At 42.7% G+C, this 16,030-nt stretch overlaps 1 protein-coding gene across 1 annotated transcript in view; it reads right to left on the reverse strand.

Annotated features, from left to right (window-relative positions):
• The window catches only part of BORCS6 (BLOC-1 related complex subunit 6), a 32,681-nt gene that overhangs the window by 2,039 nt on the left and 14,612 nt on the right, over positions 1 to 16,030 (reverse strand). Inside the window, exons 5-7 of the mRNA XM_080278784.1 lie at positions 11,189 to 11,364; positions 3,427 to 3,510; positions 674 to 750 (exon numbers count right to left, since the gene is read on the reverse strand). Of these exons, the coding sequence (XP_080134910.1) occupies positions 674 to 750; positions 3,427 to 3,510; positions 11,189 to 11,364 (337 nt within the window). The remainder of the gene's footprint in view (positions 1 to 673; positions 751 to 3,426; positions 3,511 to 11,188; positions 11,365 to 16,030) is intronic.

A 16,030-nucleotide genomic window follows, 5' to 3' on the forward strand; every position in this document is an offset into this window, starting at 1 on the left:
TGGAGCTAGCTCTGTGGCTAGAGCGAGGAGTGGTTGGAAGAAGTTAAGGAAGCTGTTGCCTCTCCTAACAATGAGAGTGCTCTCCTGCTGTGCTAAGGGATCTTTGTATGCAGCGTGTCTTAGAAGCGTAATGCTGTATGGTAGTGGGACCTGGGCAGTAATAGATGGGGATATTTGCACACTCAAACTTACAGAAATAACAATGATTAGGTGGATGTGCAGTGCCTCCTTGAATGCCAGGCCTAGGGGGGGCTAGGTTTATGATGGAAAAGTTAAAAGGAATCAATGGACTGTAGTGCACTGATGCTGTGATAAGGAGAGGTAGACTTAGATGATTTGGGCATGTGGAGAGGATGGGGGATGACAATGAATGCAGAAAGTGAGAAGTGTTAATAATGGGGGCAAGGTTGCAAGAGGCAGACCGAAAAAGTGGGACAAGGTCATAGAATGTGTTCAGTGAAAAAGGACTGAACAGGGAGACTGCCAGTGATTGAGTAGCATGGAGAGCCATCATCAAGTGACCAACGCCGATGCATGCATGCATGTTGGAGCCGTTAAAAATGAAAACAAAGCGAAATATATATCTATATATATATATATATATTTACACATACATGAAAGAGAGAGAGAGAGAGAGAGAGAGAGAGAGAGAAACATTATACAAAAAGGATACATTTGTTCCTGTAGTTTGTAGATGGGCTTCATTGACTTGCTTAACTCCTCTGTCTTGGCCATTAGCTGATACATAGACTGAAAAGTAAATTATGAGAAAAATGATCATCATCATCATCATAACTGATCATCTGTTTCTCAAAGGCATCAGTTCACAAAAAAAAAAAAAAAAAATCATTATTGTTTAGGGCCTCAAACAACAATCTAACTCTCACCTCAATAAGCACTATTCCACCAGAACAGTAAGCTGTTATAAACTCTCTCACTCTCCGGTGTGTGTGTGTGTGTGTGTGTGTGTGTGTGTGTGTGTGTGTGTGTGTGTGTGTGTTTGTTTAGTGCATTTTTTTTTCTACTATGGCAAAGATCTCTAAGTTTTTCAGCTCACTTCAAGTCTAAATGAGTTCATACTGGAGATTAGATTTTACTACAGTCAGGTTGCCTAAGGTGCGGCTAAATGGTTCTAGGCCAAGTCCGCACCATAGAAAACCGTGCCATACAAATAACTAAACTTATGGGAAAAATGGAATTTAGTTCTGGACATTTGCCCAAAGTCCCCCTTTTCACCCCACTTTTCCCCATTTTCCCACACTTTACACACGCACACAATCAAGCAATTAGTCAATGCATGTATTACACACAAATTAAACACTAAACAATAAATAATAAAGGGCTTTAAGGGCATAAAATACTAAACGTACCTAACTCCGATGACGATAGTGCTAAAGTGGAAGGGGTAGGGTTGGGGGTTCCAAGGCAAGAGATGCGTTTCAAACCTTGCCACGTCCCCACACCATAGGTATTTTATGTGCATGGTTAGTTTTCTTTGGTTCTGGCACCTTGCCGTGTCATGGAAAACCATACCATAGAAGTACGCGCCATAGGCGACTTGACTGTAATACTAAGCCTTTCAGCTCAGTTTAAGTCTAAATGAGTTCATACTGGAGATTAGATTTTACTAGTACCCACGGAGACTCTGTCCTAGCCTACAACTATGGCCAAATGAATACAGTACCGTGCAACCATGACTTTGAATTCAAGTTAAGGAAGTTGTCTAGTTCCCTCAGATAACAAATCAACTATAACCATTTGGTCATTAACCAGAAGAATGTTTCACATCATTTAAGACAGAATTTAGTCTATACACATCTTAATCTTTTGAGAGAAAATCAACAGCATTAGCATCACCATCCTAACTCTTTTTTTATTTTTTAAATAACAGAACAGAGGAAGGAAAAACAAATGAATAAAAAATTAATAATCCATACACCAGATTAATGGCATCCTCCATTCATAAAAAATCTGTAACAGCAGAACTTGAACAGCTGTAGGTTGAAGTTTGAGGGGAAACAACTCTGGGGAAGCAAGTTCCAAAGAGATGCAGTTGGAGGAATAAAAGAATTCTGATAGACAGAAGTTCTGCAATATGGCTGTGTGACATTCCAGTCATGGGTGCTACCAGATGCCCGTGTAGCACAAGGGAAGGCATGGAGAGGTGGCACAATGGATGTAACTTCGTCTGAGCACTTGCCAAAAATGTATCTGTAAAATAATGCAAGGAAGGCAACATTCCTTCTTACTTGTAGGGGAGGTACAGCAGTTTATTTGTAACAGCAGGGTGAAGTGGAGGGAGGGAGAGGAAGGGGAAGACCAAGGATGAGGTGAAGAGATGGAGTTGAGAGGTATATGAGGGAGGGGGGAGCAAGTTGGGGGGAGGGAAGTCAAATCGTGGGTGACAGAATGACTTGGAGGCGTTTTGTCTGCAGCCACCCTTTGGGGGATTAGGGCGTCGGGCTATTGATAGATAGATAGATAGATAGATAGATAGGGTTATTAACAATTCCAACAGCTTTGTTCTGAATTTTGTGTAGTTGTTTTAATGCAACCTCTCCACATCTATTCCACAAGAGTGAGCAATATTATACCTGAAAATGTACATGACACTTACAAAATATAGCTGATTTCTCATCAGTGAAGAAGTTACGGACTCTGTACAATAATCCAAGTTTCTTTGAGGCAGTTTAAGCAAATGATCTGACGTGAGACGTCCAGCTGAGGGCATTGTTATGCGAAACACTGAGAATTTCAATACTTTTGGAGAGAAAAATATTAGTAGCACTGAAGGTAATATATGAATCTCACAATATCTGTCTATTAGTAAATTGTATATATTTGGTTTTACTAGCATTAACCTAAATGAGACAAAGTTATTTTATTCCCATTCACTGATCTATGATAAGTCTTGATTTATGGAGATGGCTGCACTGAGTTGAGAGTCAGAGGTAGTGAACTTTGTGAAAGGGTGTTTGAGTGTGAATGATTTGTGAGGTGTTGTGTCATCTGCATATGAATGGATGGTAACAGCCAACTGTATCTTATGCCCTTTGAGGTGTAAGCTTGGCTACCATGGTCCAGCACAATGTAAGCAATTGATAAGCCTATTTCCCTTGGTGACATTACATGATCAAAGTCTCCAGTCACCTCTTGGGGACTGAACCTATGCAAAGCACTCACTTCAACACTAGTAATTAGCTGTTAGACTAGAAGGAGTATATCTGCAGTTTGTTTGTTTTCACCTGATATTAATTGCATGAAATTCAATTAGCTTTATGATAAGGAAGGAATGAGTCTCCTTGGTTACCAGCCAAATCAATTCTCCAATACAGCTACAACTGGCCATCAATTGCCATGAAAGGGGTTAGGGATCTATGTCATGTTAGAACAAATGCTGTAGAGTGAAGAGATTAAATAACTAACCTTAATATTGGCATCAACTGCATCACAGGTCTTGCACACTGCATCACGGTAAGTCTCTACACAATCCACGGTCAAAGCCGAAATCTGGAAGAGTTCATCATCATCATCATCACCATCACTGTTGTCATCCTGACCTCTTCTCCTCACATATACATGTGATAGGGAAGGGTTCACAAAGCAAGGAAAGAGAAAACATGATGACATTATCAGTGTTACAACCATCATCAACATCATCATCATCAGTATCATCCCAGCCTCTTTTTTCCACCTAAGGATGGGGTGAGGAAAAACTTGAAAGCGGGAGAACTAATCAACTGCATGCTCATTTAAATGTGTCACACTCAACCCCTCACCAATTAAGTCTTCAGAATTTCTACTCCACCTCACAGGGATCATTATCCAGACATTTTTTCCTGGCATTATTATTTATGGATGCACTGCCAATTGGGAAGAATTCAACATTTGAAAAATGGTATGCATTCTATTATTTCGTCATTTGTTCTCCATCAGGAGCACATGAGGGGGCCAGACTACTCAAACCACATATTTAAGGCAAGGGTGGCCCTCCTCTTAGATGTGAATGCCGGGGGAACCTTAAACAGAAACCTCTGCTTGAATATTATTAAACCAACCCCTGGACACTGGCTGGGGATAAGAAACTGGTGATTACTTGGAACAGTAACCCCAGGACCTGGATGGCTTTTGCATTCTACCAATCATACATGGCAGGTTAGCTGTTCCCCTGCTTGTGTGACTATGCCAGCCAAAGCAATCTGACAAACAGCTTCCTCCTCCTGGTGGACAATGGCCAAAAGTCACCCAGATGATATGGAGGACTGGGTGGACAATATCAAGGTGGTGTACCTAGCCCACTACCTCTGCTGCACCATGAAACAAATGGTGAGGGTGAGTGACTTGGGGTAGACTAATCCAGTAAGCTAGTTTTGGAAAAAATACAACGCAAGGAATGTCATTGATAACATCATGGTGGCATGGAAAGTGGTATAGCTGAGAATACTGAATGCCATCTGGAGCAAAGTAGGGCCAGAGTGCATTCATTCCTTTGCTCATTCCTTCACAGGGATAGGGTTCTGGCAGTGGAGAGCATCCACCGTGAAATCCTTACACCTCAAACAAGACGAGGTTTGACGAAGACTACCAGGCTGATGTGCAAGTGGTCCTGGAGAGCCACAATGAGTAACTCTCCACAGAGGAGCTCACTCAGTTATGGGACTGGGTGGCAGAGGCACTGGAAAGTGTCAAGGATGGTGGGAAGGAGGAGGCATTCATGTCCTGAACATCAAGACACTGAATGAGTGCCTTCCCAAGACTGACAATGCCACTTCATACATCCAGGACAAAGACATGAACCTGGCAAGGAGTGACACGGTCATGCATGGCTAAAGTAACGTTTGGGGCTGTACAGGGAGCTCCTGGCGACTAAGAAAAAGGCAGCACTACAGCCCACTATCACCTCCTCTTTCCCCCTTGCAAAAACCACCACCACCGAGGAAGAGACAAGGCCATCAATGAGCGGGATGCAAATGCTACATCCTGCCTCCATCTTGTTTGTATCTTCATTGTTGCATGGCGCACCCTGATGCTCCCCCGCCATAAGACTGTGATGCTCTTCCTCAGACACACTGCCATGCATTCCCTCGGCCTCACCACTTCTCTCTCTCCATCCCTCCTCATCTCCTCCTAAGGACCTGGAGTGATTGTCCAGGCCCTCCAGCTGTACCCCAGCCTCAGGGGGGGCCATTGGTGATGACTCAGACCAGCCTAGCACATACTTCAGGTGGGTGGCAGAAATGTTTTTTAAGATTTTATATTATGTGGCCATTGCCCTTTAACACATTCCCAGTGAACCAATGTTAAATCAACCTTGGTATAAAATAAATTGGTACGCGTTAAGTTTTCACATACTGTACTTAATCACATATTGAGGTGTGACTGTATACGTCGACAAATGATAATATAACAATATCAAGTGAAAATAACTGCCACATATGAGAGCCAAGGCCACCATGAGTCAGCGCATAATCACTCAATGGCCTAACCTTGTTTGTTTCTCTATACTGTTTAAGTATCTCGCACCTGTAACATCTTTTCTCTAACTTCTCAATATATGTGGGAGGAGTAAATGAGTCGCAAGTGCATGTTTATTTACTGGAGTCCAAATTTCTCTATTTCTTTGGTGTTCGTTTATTTAGTGTGCTTCCCAACCACTATTTGTGTACCAATCTATTATGATCATACACTGAACAGAAATATTGTACTTGATGAGCTTGGGATCGAGGAGTGGCTGGTTAGAGTGGTTATGGTTATGTATGTGAGTGCTCGCACCCAGGTGAGCGTGAATGGAGATTTTAGAGATGAGTTTTCCATGAGTGCTGGTGTGCATCAGGGGTCAGTCTTAAGCCCCTTGTTGTTTATCATGGTGCTTGAAGCCCTCTCACGTGACTTCAGAAATAGACTCCCGTGGGAGATTCTGTAAGCCAATGACTGGTGTTGACTGCAGAGAATGAAAGGGAGGTGAGGGAAAGATTTAGAAAGTGGAGAGAGGGTATGAGGCATAAGAGCTTGAGAGTAAATACAGACAGAACAAGAGTGATGGTATTTGGGTCTGGTGGCGGTACTGTCAATGAAGAGGGAATGTGGCCATGTGTGGTTTGCCACAAGGGTGTGGGAAGTAATTTCATCACTTGCAGTGACTGTGATAAGTGGGTGCATAAGAGATGCAGTGGTATTAGAGGTGGACAGTGTGATAATGCTCATTTCATATGTGCAATGTGTCAGGAAGAGCATGTGGAGATTGTCAGGTGTGAAAGGATTGATTTTGCTGGTGAGTCTCAAGTGTGTGGAATAGTTTTGTTACTTGGGAGACATGTTATGTGCTGCAGGTGGGGCTGGAACTAGCTCTGTGGCTAGAGTAAGGAGTGACTGGAAGAAGTTCAGGGAGCTGTTGCCTCTCCTAACACTGACAGGGCTCTTCCTCCGTGCTAAGGGATCTTTGTATGCGGCATTTGTTAGGAGTATAATTCTGTATGGCAACGAGACCTGGTCAGTTAATGAAGAGGATATTCACAGGCTCAAGTGTACAGAACTGACAACAGTTAGGTGGCTGTGCAGTGCATCCTTGAATGCGGGGTCTGAGGGGGCTAGGTATAAGATGAAGTGCTAAAAGGAAGAATGGGACTAGAGTGTACTGGTGTTAAGATGGAGAGGTAGACTGAGAAGGTTTGGGCATGTGGAGAGGATGGGGGAAGACAAGTGAGTGCTGAGAGTGGCAAGTGCTAACATAGGAGGTAGGGGTAGGAGAGGCAGACCGAAAAAGACCTGGGACATGGTCGCAGAATGTGGCCTCAGGGATAAGGATTGAATAGGGAGGCTGCCACAGATTGAGCACCATGGATGGCCACCATTAGGTGAAAACTGCCAATATATGCAAGCATGTTGGAGCCTCCATAACTGAAATTAAACAAAGGGGTGGGTCCAAGTTGTCCTTCTATCAGTTTCTGTAAAACGCTGCTTAGGGTATGGACACGAAATCTCAGGCCAACAATGGAATTCTTGAATATAAAAAGTAAAGAAAACAACATGCAGTGCATCCATGACATACAAAACATATTTCAGAGTGCTAGTACCTTTTTAAAAGGGCTCTAGTAAAGAAAAGAACTGTTTACACGATAGGCTACAAACTGCAGGTCGTGAGTTATGTTAAAGAACATGGAAACAGAGGAGCACAGAAACAATTTGGGCCACATGATAGCCTAATACATTAGTGGAGAAAACAAGATGAACTCAGAAAGGCGAATCAGATGAAGTATAACTTTCGCAGACTGAGAGGAAATTGGAAAGAGTTAGAAAAATAGCTGGAAACTTGGGTAAAAGATCAGCAAAACTGCAATTACACTGTGTCAACAAAAATTATTATTAGTGATGCAAAAACCATGGAAGCATAACACAAAAATGACGATTTTGGAGGTAAAACAAGTAGATGTAACAGGTTCATGAAGCGAAATGGTCTAGCAATGAGAACGCATACAAGGATGGCTCAGAAAATGCAGGAACAGTATGATGATAAAATTGCTAAATTTCACAGATTTGTCATAAATGCCAGGAGGGAAACTAGCAGAAGCACAATCAGACTGGGAATGAAGTACCACTAACATTTGATGTGCCTTCAAACTAGTGTCTAAATGTTAGAGGTGCTAAAAATGTCACTGTAAAGTCATCAGGTCTCAAAAAGACACATTTTACAATAATGCCATGTTCTTCTGTTTAGCTGAAGGAACAAGACTTCCACCTCTTTTAATCCTGAAAAGGAAAACCATACAAAAAAAAAAAAAAAAAAAATGCCTCCAGGAATTTTTGTTCATGTCCATCGAAAGGGATGGCTGGAAGACGATGGAACAAAATTGTGGTTGGAAAAAGTATGGTCATGGCATCCTGGTGACCCCAAGAAACTGGCCTTATTAGTGTTGACCCAGTCCTGCACCCATAAGACTGAGAAAACAAAAAATACCATAAGGATACAAAATTAAGGCTGAAACTAGCTGTGACTCCAGACTGACTAATGTGCCAGCTGCAACCACTGTATGTCTCTATTAGCAAACCCTTTAAGGCATTCATGAAACAATAATGGGCACAGCAGATGAGAAGCCAACACCATGACTTAACAACTAATGGATGTATGAAGTAGTCAACAATTGCTCGGGTATGTAACTGGGTACAAACTGCCTCAGATAATTTGCAGTCGGTGACAGTTATGAAGTCATTAAGAAGTGTGGCATCAGCAACACTTCAGACAGTGCAGAAGAATAACTATTGCTTGTTGACAATGATAGCTAATTATCAGAGACCAATGAATTTTCTGGTTTTGAAGAAGACGACACAGAAGAAGCTGGGCAAATTAATGATGAATGAAATATTCATCATCATCATCATCTAATCTGGTGGTGTCCCATGAGGAGCATCGAGGCCTGGGGCTAAGCAAGTCGGTCCTGACATTTAAGATGAGAGTGACCAGCCTCACTCATCCCTGCATGACATTATGTGAGCAATAAACCCCAACCACCCCTTTAATATAAGCCTGCACAGGCTCAATGCAATTGGAGCACCTTAATTACCCAATAAACTACCAGGTGACATAATTTGGTTATATGATTGCCACCCAGCATAGTAAATGGCTTCCTGGTGTACTGTACAGGAAACAATTTGGCTTGTCACTCAGTGTAGTCACCATATTCACTTTTAAATTTTTCCTTTTCACACTTTTTTATGCAACATTTTTATGGATTTTGGTAATAAAAATATTTCAGTGCACCTAGCATGTGCAGTACGGTATTTTCCAGTGCGATATAGCAAAACTGACTGTGTAAAATGAATAAATTTCCAAGTTTTAATCAGGAAATTAAATTCAGTAAATTTTCTTAATAAACATCCCTTGCCAAATCATGGGTGTGTATATTAACCGAATCCACATTACATAGTGGGAAATATGTGATAGTTTACAACTCACCTGGGCTGGCAGATATTTCACTTCCCTGCACTTCACTTAATACCTGAACTCCAACACCACAATAATGTTCCATCACTGAAAATTTTATACAACTTTTGAAAGGCCTCTTATACACAATGAACTTTTCTAACCCTTCCAGTAAATATAGTCTCACTTAACGTGAATACAATTGTTTGATGGCTACACGAGTTAATTATGGTTCTTAGAGTGGGTCACCTTCATGTGGTGGCACTGATTATAAATGGATAGCTCTGTTGCCTGGTTATGTGAATGTCCCTCAGCTCCCTCCCTATTCTCCATAAGGAGGATGGCAGACTGCAGATGGGCAACTTCAGCCTGCAATTCACCAGGTTCATGTTCAGATGTGCCTATGACACTGACAATAACAACTGCAATAAAATAAAAAATATATCATCAGCCTGAAAGGGTTAATACTACAACAGATAAACTGCCATCTGAATATAAAAATGTAAAAATGACTAACTAGGAGGATGTACATAAGTGAGGTGGAGGGGGGAGGGGGACAGGGAGACTTAGGATGAGGTGGAGAGGCAAATGAGTAAGGATATGGTGAGTTGGAGGGAAGGCAACTTGATGGTGAATGGAAAGTTAACACAGAGGCATTTTGTTTGTGACCACCCCCTCTGGGATCATGGCTTCTAGTTAATTACAGATAGGCTCCTGGCTATAGGTAGACTGATTGGTCACCAAACTGAAGGGGTTCTTCTTGGTTTGTTGGTTTTCTTTCACCTGGCTCAAATGGACCACTCCGACAGCTTTAATACTATCTTAATGGGTGCGTTCACAAACTCAGAAGTTGCCAGTGATCGCCAGGTAATTTACTTTGGAACTCAGTCAACTCTTCCTGGCTCACACAGCCATGTGTTTTTTAAAATCCCTTCCAAGATATTCATGAAAAAGCATATGGTACATAAATTCTTCAATTCTGTAATAACTGGTTATCATACCATTTTCTATAGATAATCTACCAGATAAAATACTGCAGAACAGTCAGTAAAATGCATAAAACAACAAAGTGGTCTGTTAGTATTCATCACACATTATTAACCCCTTAACTGCGGGGCGTCACTTTCGTGACGCTTGGGAGCAAGGGATCATACCATGGGGCGTCACTTTTGTGATTCTGTGTTATATTGAATTTGCCCGGGCTTTCAAGTGGTGGCTTGTATCATCTATCAGTAATGCCAATGTCCAACACTAGTCAGCACTCCTAATCTTATCTGTACTCCCATCCATTGTTGACAGTTTAGCCATTTCTCCCCGTTCTTGACTCCCCTCCCTACCTCCCCTCCATTACCCTACCCTCTCGCCTGCCTGGTCGTGCTCCGCTAAGTAAATCTTCCCTGGAATTTTTCACTGATTTCATCCATTAAAATAAGCCCTATGCCCTATTCTTATACCAAATAATATATACAAGAAAGAAATAAGGTAAGTGAGATTGCCATACACCTAGAATTGGCTAATTATCACCTGACAACACCTCACGTGCATTTGTTCGCTAATTTTCGCTGTTTATTTCCCCTTGAAGTATGCCGTATAATCTATTTTCGTAATAAAAATATATATTAGAAAGGACGGGAGAAGCCTATGTGATATTTACATTCACATGGAACTACCTAATTATTGCAGACCACCACACTGTATTCCTTAAACTGGAGTTTGCCTGTATTTGTCCCAAGGTTTAGATGGCTAGTTTAATTTGTTTAGTGACTCCCTTCAACTTTATCACACCAAAGCTTCTTTTCCTCATTTTACTGAGTAAATAAGTTCATAAAATTATACTTATGAACTATGTGATAAAGGAAACACTTACAAAACAGTAGTTTAGTTGACCGTGTTTTATTTTTCAAATTAAGTTATCAGGTAAAGATGGATTGGCAACTTTTGGGAGTTTGTGAATGCTCCCACTGCATGAAATTTGATGTCTTAGTTATGAGACAGGAATGATCTCCTTCGTTACTACTAAAATCAACCCTTCAATATAACTACACAGTACTTAGCTCTCAACTGAGCCATGGAGGCAGAAAGAATGTATTATAATCAGTGCTCTCTAAAACTGAACAGAAAACAAGCACAAGTGTTACTTTGCAGGGTTCTGATTAGATTCTCTATCAGCGTGACTTGGAGGTAATTTTTTTGTGGTCAACATCTCTGGGATTAAGGCAACTGACTACAGACACATGGAAAGACAGACAGCCAGACAGACAAATAACTAACACTGTGTAGGGTTCCAGTGAGATTTTCTATCAAAGTGTCCACTGAGGTTGCAATGTGCCGGGCATGTCGTTCGATGTCGTTGATAACCATAGGGTCAATTGGCAATAACTGTGGCTCCAGAGTGGCTCGCAGGAGATTGGGTGTTGAACTGCGTGATCCCGGCAGCACTGTAACACCTGCAATACGTCATAACCATCATTATTCACATTTCATTTCTACACTTAAGGACAATGTGAGGTAGGGCCCAGAAAGCAGGGAAAGAGAATTAACACAACAGAAGATGCCCTAATCACCAGCATGCCTAGTAAAATGGGCCTCACACTCATTCGCTGTTTCAAACACCTACAGTAAAGGTTTTTGGCCCCTTCGAGACCATGATGTATGTCACATCATAACATTCCACATATGTGGGACTGTGACATATGTCAAAGGTCAAACATTCATGTTTTGTATAAGGCAAAGTGGGAGTGCTAGCTCACCTGCCTGCTACTCTGGGTATATCTAGGTATGCTCAGCAGGCTTCTGTTTAGCTCCTCCCACTTCTGGTACTCACCCAACCACTTCCTATGTGTGTGTCTCATTGGCGCACATCTTCACGCATTCCCCCCTCCCCCCATTTTCCCTTAGATGAGTGAAGATAGTGAAAATTTGAGTGATGAGTATCTGCCAGGTAAAGATGAAGCTGATAGTGACCTAACTGAAGCAGAAGATGATACATGACAAACGCAGGAAGTGGAGGGTGGCTGGGTGCATGAGCCCAATGTATTTGAAGACCATTGCCCACAACAAGCCTCAGTTTACTGACATATTCTCAAGTGTAAGTCCTACACTTGGCCTCAAACCTTTTCTCACTGTAGGTGATCCATGAATAGTAGACCCTTGCTATACTGAACTAGCTGGGGGAAAGCCTGGTTCAATAAAGCTGAAAGTTCAGTAAAGCTGTGGGTGTCCCCCCCCCAGGTGAGAAATTGGGTGTCCCCCCAGGTGGGAACTGAAGCTCATGTTTGAAAATAAATGAGTACAATCATCATGTTTTAGTACTAAAAATGAAAACAATACCCATTTTACACACCTTGGCCCAAAATTTTGCCCTTTTGCAGCTCTCTACTGTTCATTAACACTTCTGTCTACAGTGTCCCTGTTCAGCCACCACTCTCCTCATCTTGCTAAAGAAGGTACCCCTTACCGCTTGTTTTTTCAACACGCAAAGCTGAGAGATAGGATGGGACTGGAGTGTATTAGTGTTGTGATAAGGAGGAGTAGACTGAGATGATTTGGGAATACTGAGTGAACGGCTGATGACAACTGAGTGCAGAAGGTGAGAAATGTGAACGTTACGGGTGGGGTTGCGAGAGGCAGATCGAAAAAGACCTGGGACAAGGCCATACAGTGTCACCTCAGGGATAAGGAACAGAATAGGGAGGCTGCCAGATATCGAGCTGCATGGAGAGCTGCCATTAGGTGACCAATACTAACACATGCAATTATACTGAAGCTGCATGCAGTAACCTCTCGATTATCTGGACGCCCCATCTCTGAACATGCTCTGTATCCAAACATCAGGCCTTGGCTCTATCATGTCAGCATCAGGATTTTTCTGTCCATATCTGAATATTAAATTTCTGACATGGCCAGTTGGGAGACCTAGAAATTCTACAAAATTGGTCGGGCGGTTGGCCAGCCTCTCTGGTCACGCACAGGTAATAGGCCAAAACGCACCAGCTGAGCAAAAATGGCCGTCTGCCTCCATCAAATGGTCAAAGTTCCTCAGCCACTCAGATCACTCAGAAGCTCCCACCTGCATGCGGGTAACAGACAGCAACCCACCAGCTGAGCAAAAATGGCCATCCGCCTCCTGACGAAAACAGTTAAATCCCCCGGCTGCCTGGATCACTCGGACACTCCTGGGCACGCGCGGCTGTCCACCTCCCTATCAAATGGTCAAAGCCACCTGGCCGGCCAGATCACTTGGACATCCCTGATGCCATGATGTATAGTGTATCCAATGTTGCTGCCACTTGGCAACATTTGCCTGGCTGGATGAAAATGACCCTTGCGCTCATAGGTCAGTCTGGCGCTTTTTTACTTGTATGCTCATAGCCAAGCGTGGGTAGAGACATGGCAACACCACGTTCACATGGCAGTACCGCACCTCAGTTCCCACTTGCCTCTCAAGTGTGGATGTGCTTGGCCAAGTTGTAACCATGGCAGCTTCCACTGTTGCATTTGTGGTGATTCCCTAGCTTCTTTAGGTCTTGATTTTCCCCTGCGGCATCCTCGAGTGTGTGATGATGGTTCCACCAACAACCGAGAAACGAATGAAGAAGGTTTTGACTCTGAAGAAGCGTGAAATACTGAGCAAGGTTGACGACGCCTGTCTGCCATTCACTGGCTGGTAAGTACAGTGTACTTTATTAAAATTCTTTTTGTAACTTTCATCTTTTTCATTTCTTTTATTTGTGGATTTTTGTTGTTTATGCATTATTTTCTTAGAGTTGTCATTACACTGGATATTCCCATGTGTGCTTCAATGTCTAAATAACTGAAAGACTGAAGAACATTGCCACACTTAAGAGGGCACACAATGTCATCACAGCATATCTCGCACTCTTGAACACATTCACTACTTCCACCCTCTTGCTCGCCTCATTCACACCTCACGTTCAATATGACCATGCGAACTTGCTCATTTGGTTGGGGCCCTGGGCAGGTATCGGGCCCTTCAAGGCTCTCCGAACCATCTAACATGATCACCATGATGATGATGATGATGATGATGATGATGATGATGATGATGATGATGATGATGATGATGATGATGATGATCATCATCATCATCATCATCATCATCATCATCATCATCATCATCATCATCATCATCATCATCATCATCATCTGGACCTCCTTTCCCACCCTAGGGCAGGGTGAGGAGCAGCAATGTCCAGACAGCCCAAACTTGCCCAATCCAATTGGCAACGTTTCCATTCACTCATCATTCAAGCCCTGGAATCCTGGCTCTACCTGATATGCCAAAAAACATTCACCACGTTCTGTAGCTTCACATAATCGTATCCGATAGAGTCAATCCAGACGTTGCCATGTTAAAAACGGGTGCCAAAATCTCTGATCATGCACTTTTCCTCACAACATTCATCCAGCCAGCTCGATCTCCTGTCAGTTCCCAAGCCTCACCGACTTCCAAACCTCTCTTCCTCACATATTCATCCACCATATCTCTCCACCTTCTCCTTGGCCTACCTCGCCTCCTCCCTCCTTCAAATTCGCTCAGATATACCTTTTTCACCACTCTATTGTTATCCATTCTCTCCACATAACCATACCATCTCAGTACGCTCTCTTCGATTTTGGTGTCCACCGGCTTCCCCACTCAGCATCTTTCACGAATCACATTATGTTGTGTGCTCTACACCCTCTGTACTCCACATACATTCCTCAGCAGTCCCATCTCCACTGCTCTTACTCTTGACTTTTCATTTTAATCCCACACCATAGTCTAAAAACCATATGTTAAAGTAGGCACTAACACTCCCTCGTGTAAGCCTCGTGCAGCTGCAACACTCAAGCCTCTGTTTCCTATCAAGGCTTTCAATGCACCAGCTACTTTTCTTCCTTGTGTCACTCTACTTTCAACTTCTTTTGCACATTTCCCTCTCTTTTCTATCTCTGTACCCAGGTATTTGAACTCTCTCACCAATTCCAGTCTCTCTCTATTCACTGTGACATCACACTAGGAGTCACCTTCTCTCTCAATAACCATTACTTTACTCTTCTCTACATTTACTCTCAAGGCACGACGTTCACAAACATCAGCAAAACTCTGCACTCGCCTACCAAGTTCATGTCCGGTACTTGCAAGCAGTACTGCATCACCAGCATACAACAAATTTGAGATATTCCATCCAACACCATTCATTACCAACGCCATCCCTCTCTCCATTACTCGTGCTTTTACTTCTCTCATCACCCCATCCATATATATATATAGCCTACTGAACAACCTTGGGGACATCACACAACCTTGTCGCACACCTACACCAATCATGAACCATTCACTTAGATGCCCATTAACCCTTACATATGCTTCATTACCATCATAAAAACTCTTGACAGCACCTAGCAGCTTACCATCTACACCATACATGCGCAAAACTTTCCACAATCTCTCTCTGTCCACTTTGTCATATGCTTTTTCCAGATCCATGAATGCCATAAACACCTTATGGTCCTTCTCACAAGCCTTCTCTAATATCTGTCTCACTGCAAATACTTGATCCACACATCCTCTGCCACTCCTAAAGCCACCCTGTTCATCACTCACTAGGACTTCTGATATCTCTCTTATTTTCTCTATAATAATTCTTCCATATAGCTTCCCTACCACACTAAATAAACTTATGCCATGATAATTCTTGCACTCACTTTGCTCACCTTTATTTTTGTACAGGGGTACAATCACAGCCTTTTTCCACTCTGCAGGCACAGTTTTACTCATCCATGCCTTCTTACATATCTCCAAGAAGCACTTCATTCCACTCTCTCCACTACACTTAAGCATCTCTGCATACACCTCATCAACCCCAACTGCTTTCCCATTTTTCAGCCGCTTCACAGTGCTCTTCTCCTGTGCGAGTGTCACGTTTCCTGGCACTGCATTCCTTCTCTGAACACCCCCAAAACCAATCATGTTTACAGCTGCTCTGCTCTCTCTATTCCCATGCATCAGGCTTTCAAAATATTCTTTCCATCTGGTCCTTACTTCATCTCCAAGGGGTTAGTAACCTACCACCTGCATCCTTCACACCATCACATTTCTTTCCACTT

This window comes from Coenobita brevimanus, chromosome 75 (assembly GCF_032717465.1).
Source record: "Coenobita brevimanus isolate Jiangsu-jjx chromosome 75, ASM3271746v2, whole genome shotgun sequence".
Classification (NCBI taxonomy): Eukaryota; Metazoa; Arthropoda; class Malacostraca; order Decapoda; family Coenobitidae; genus Coenobita; species Coenobita brevimanus.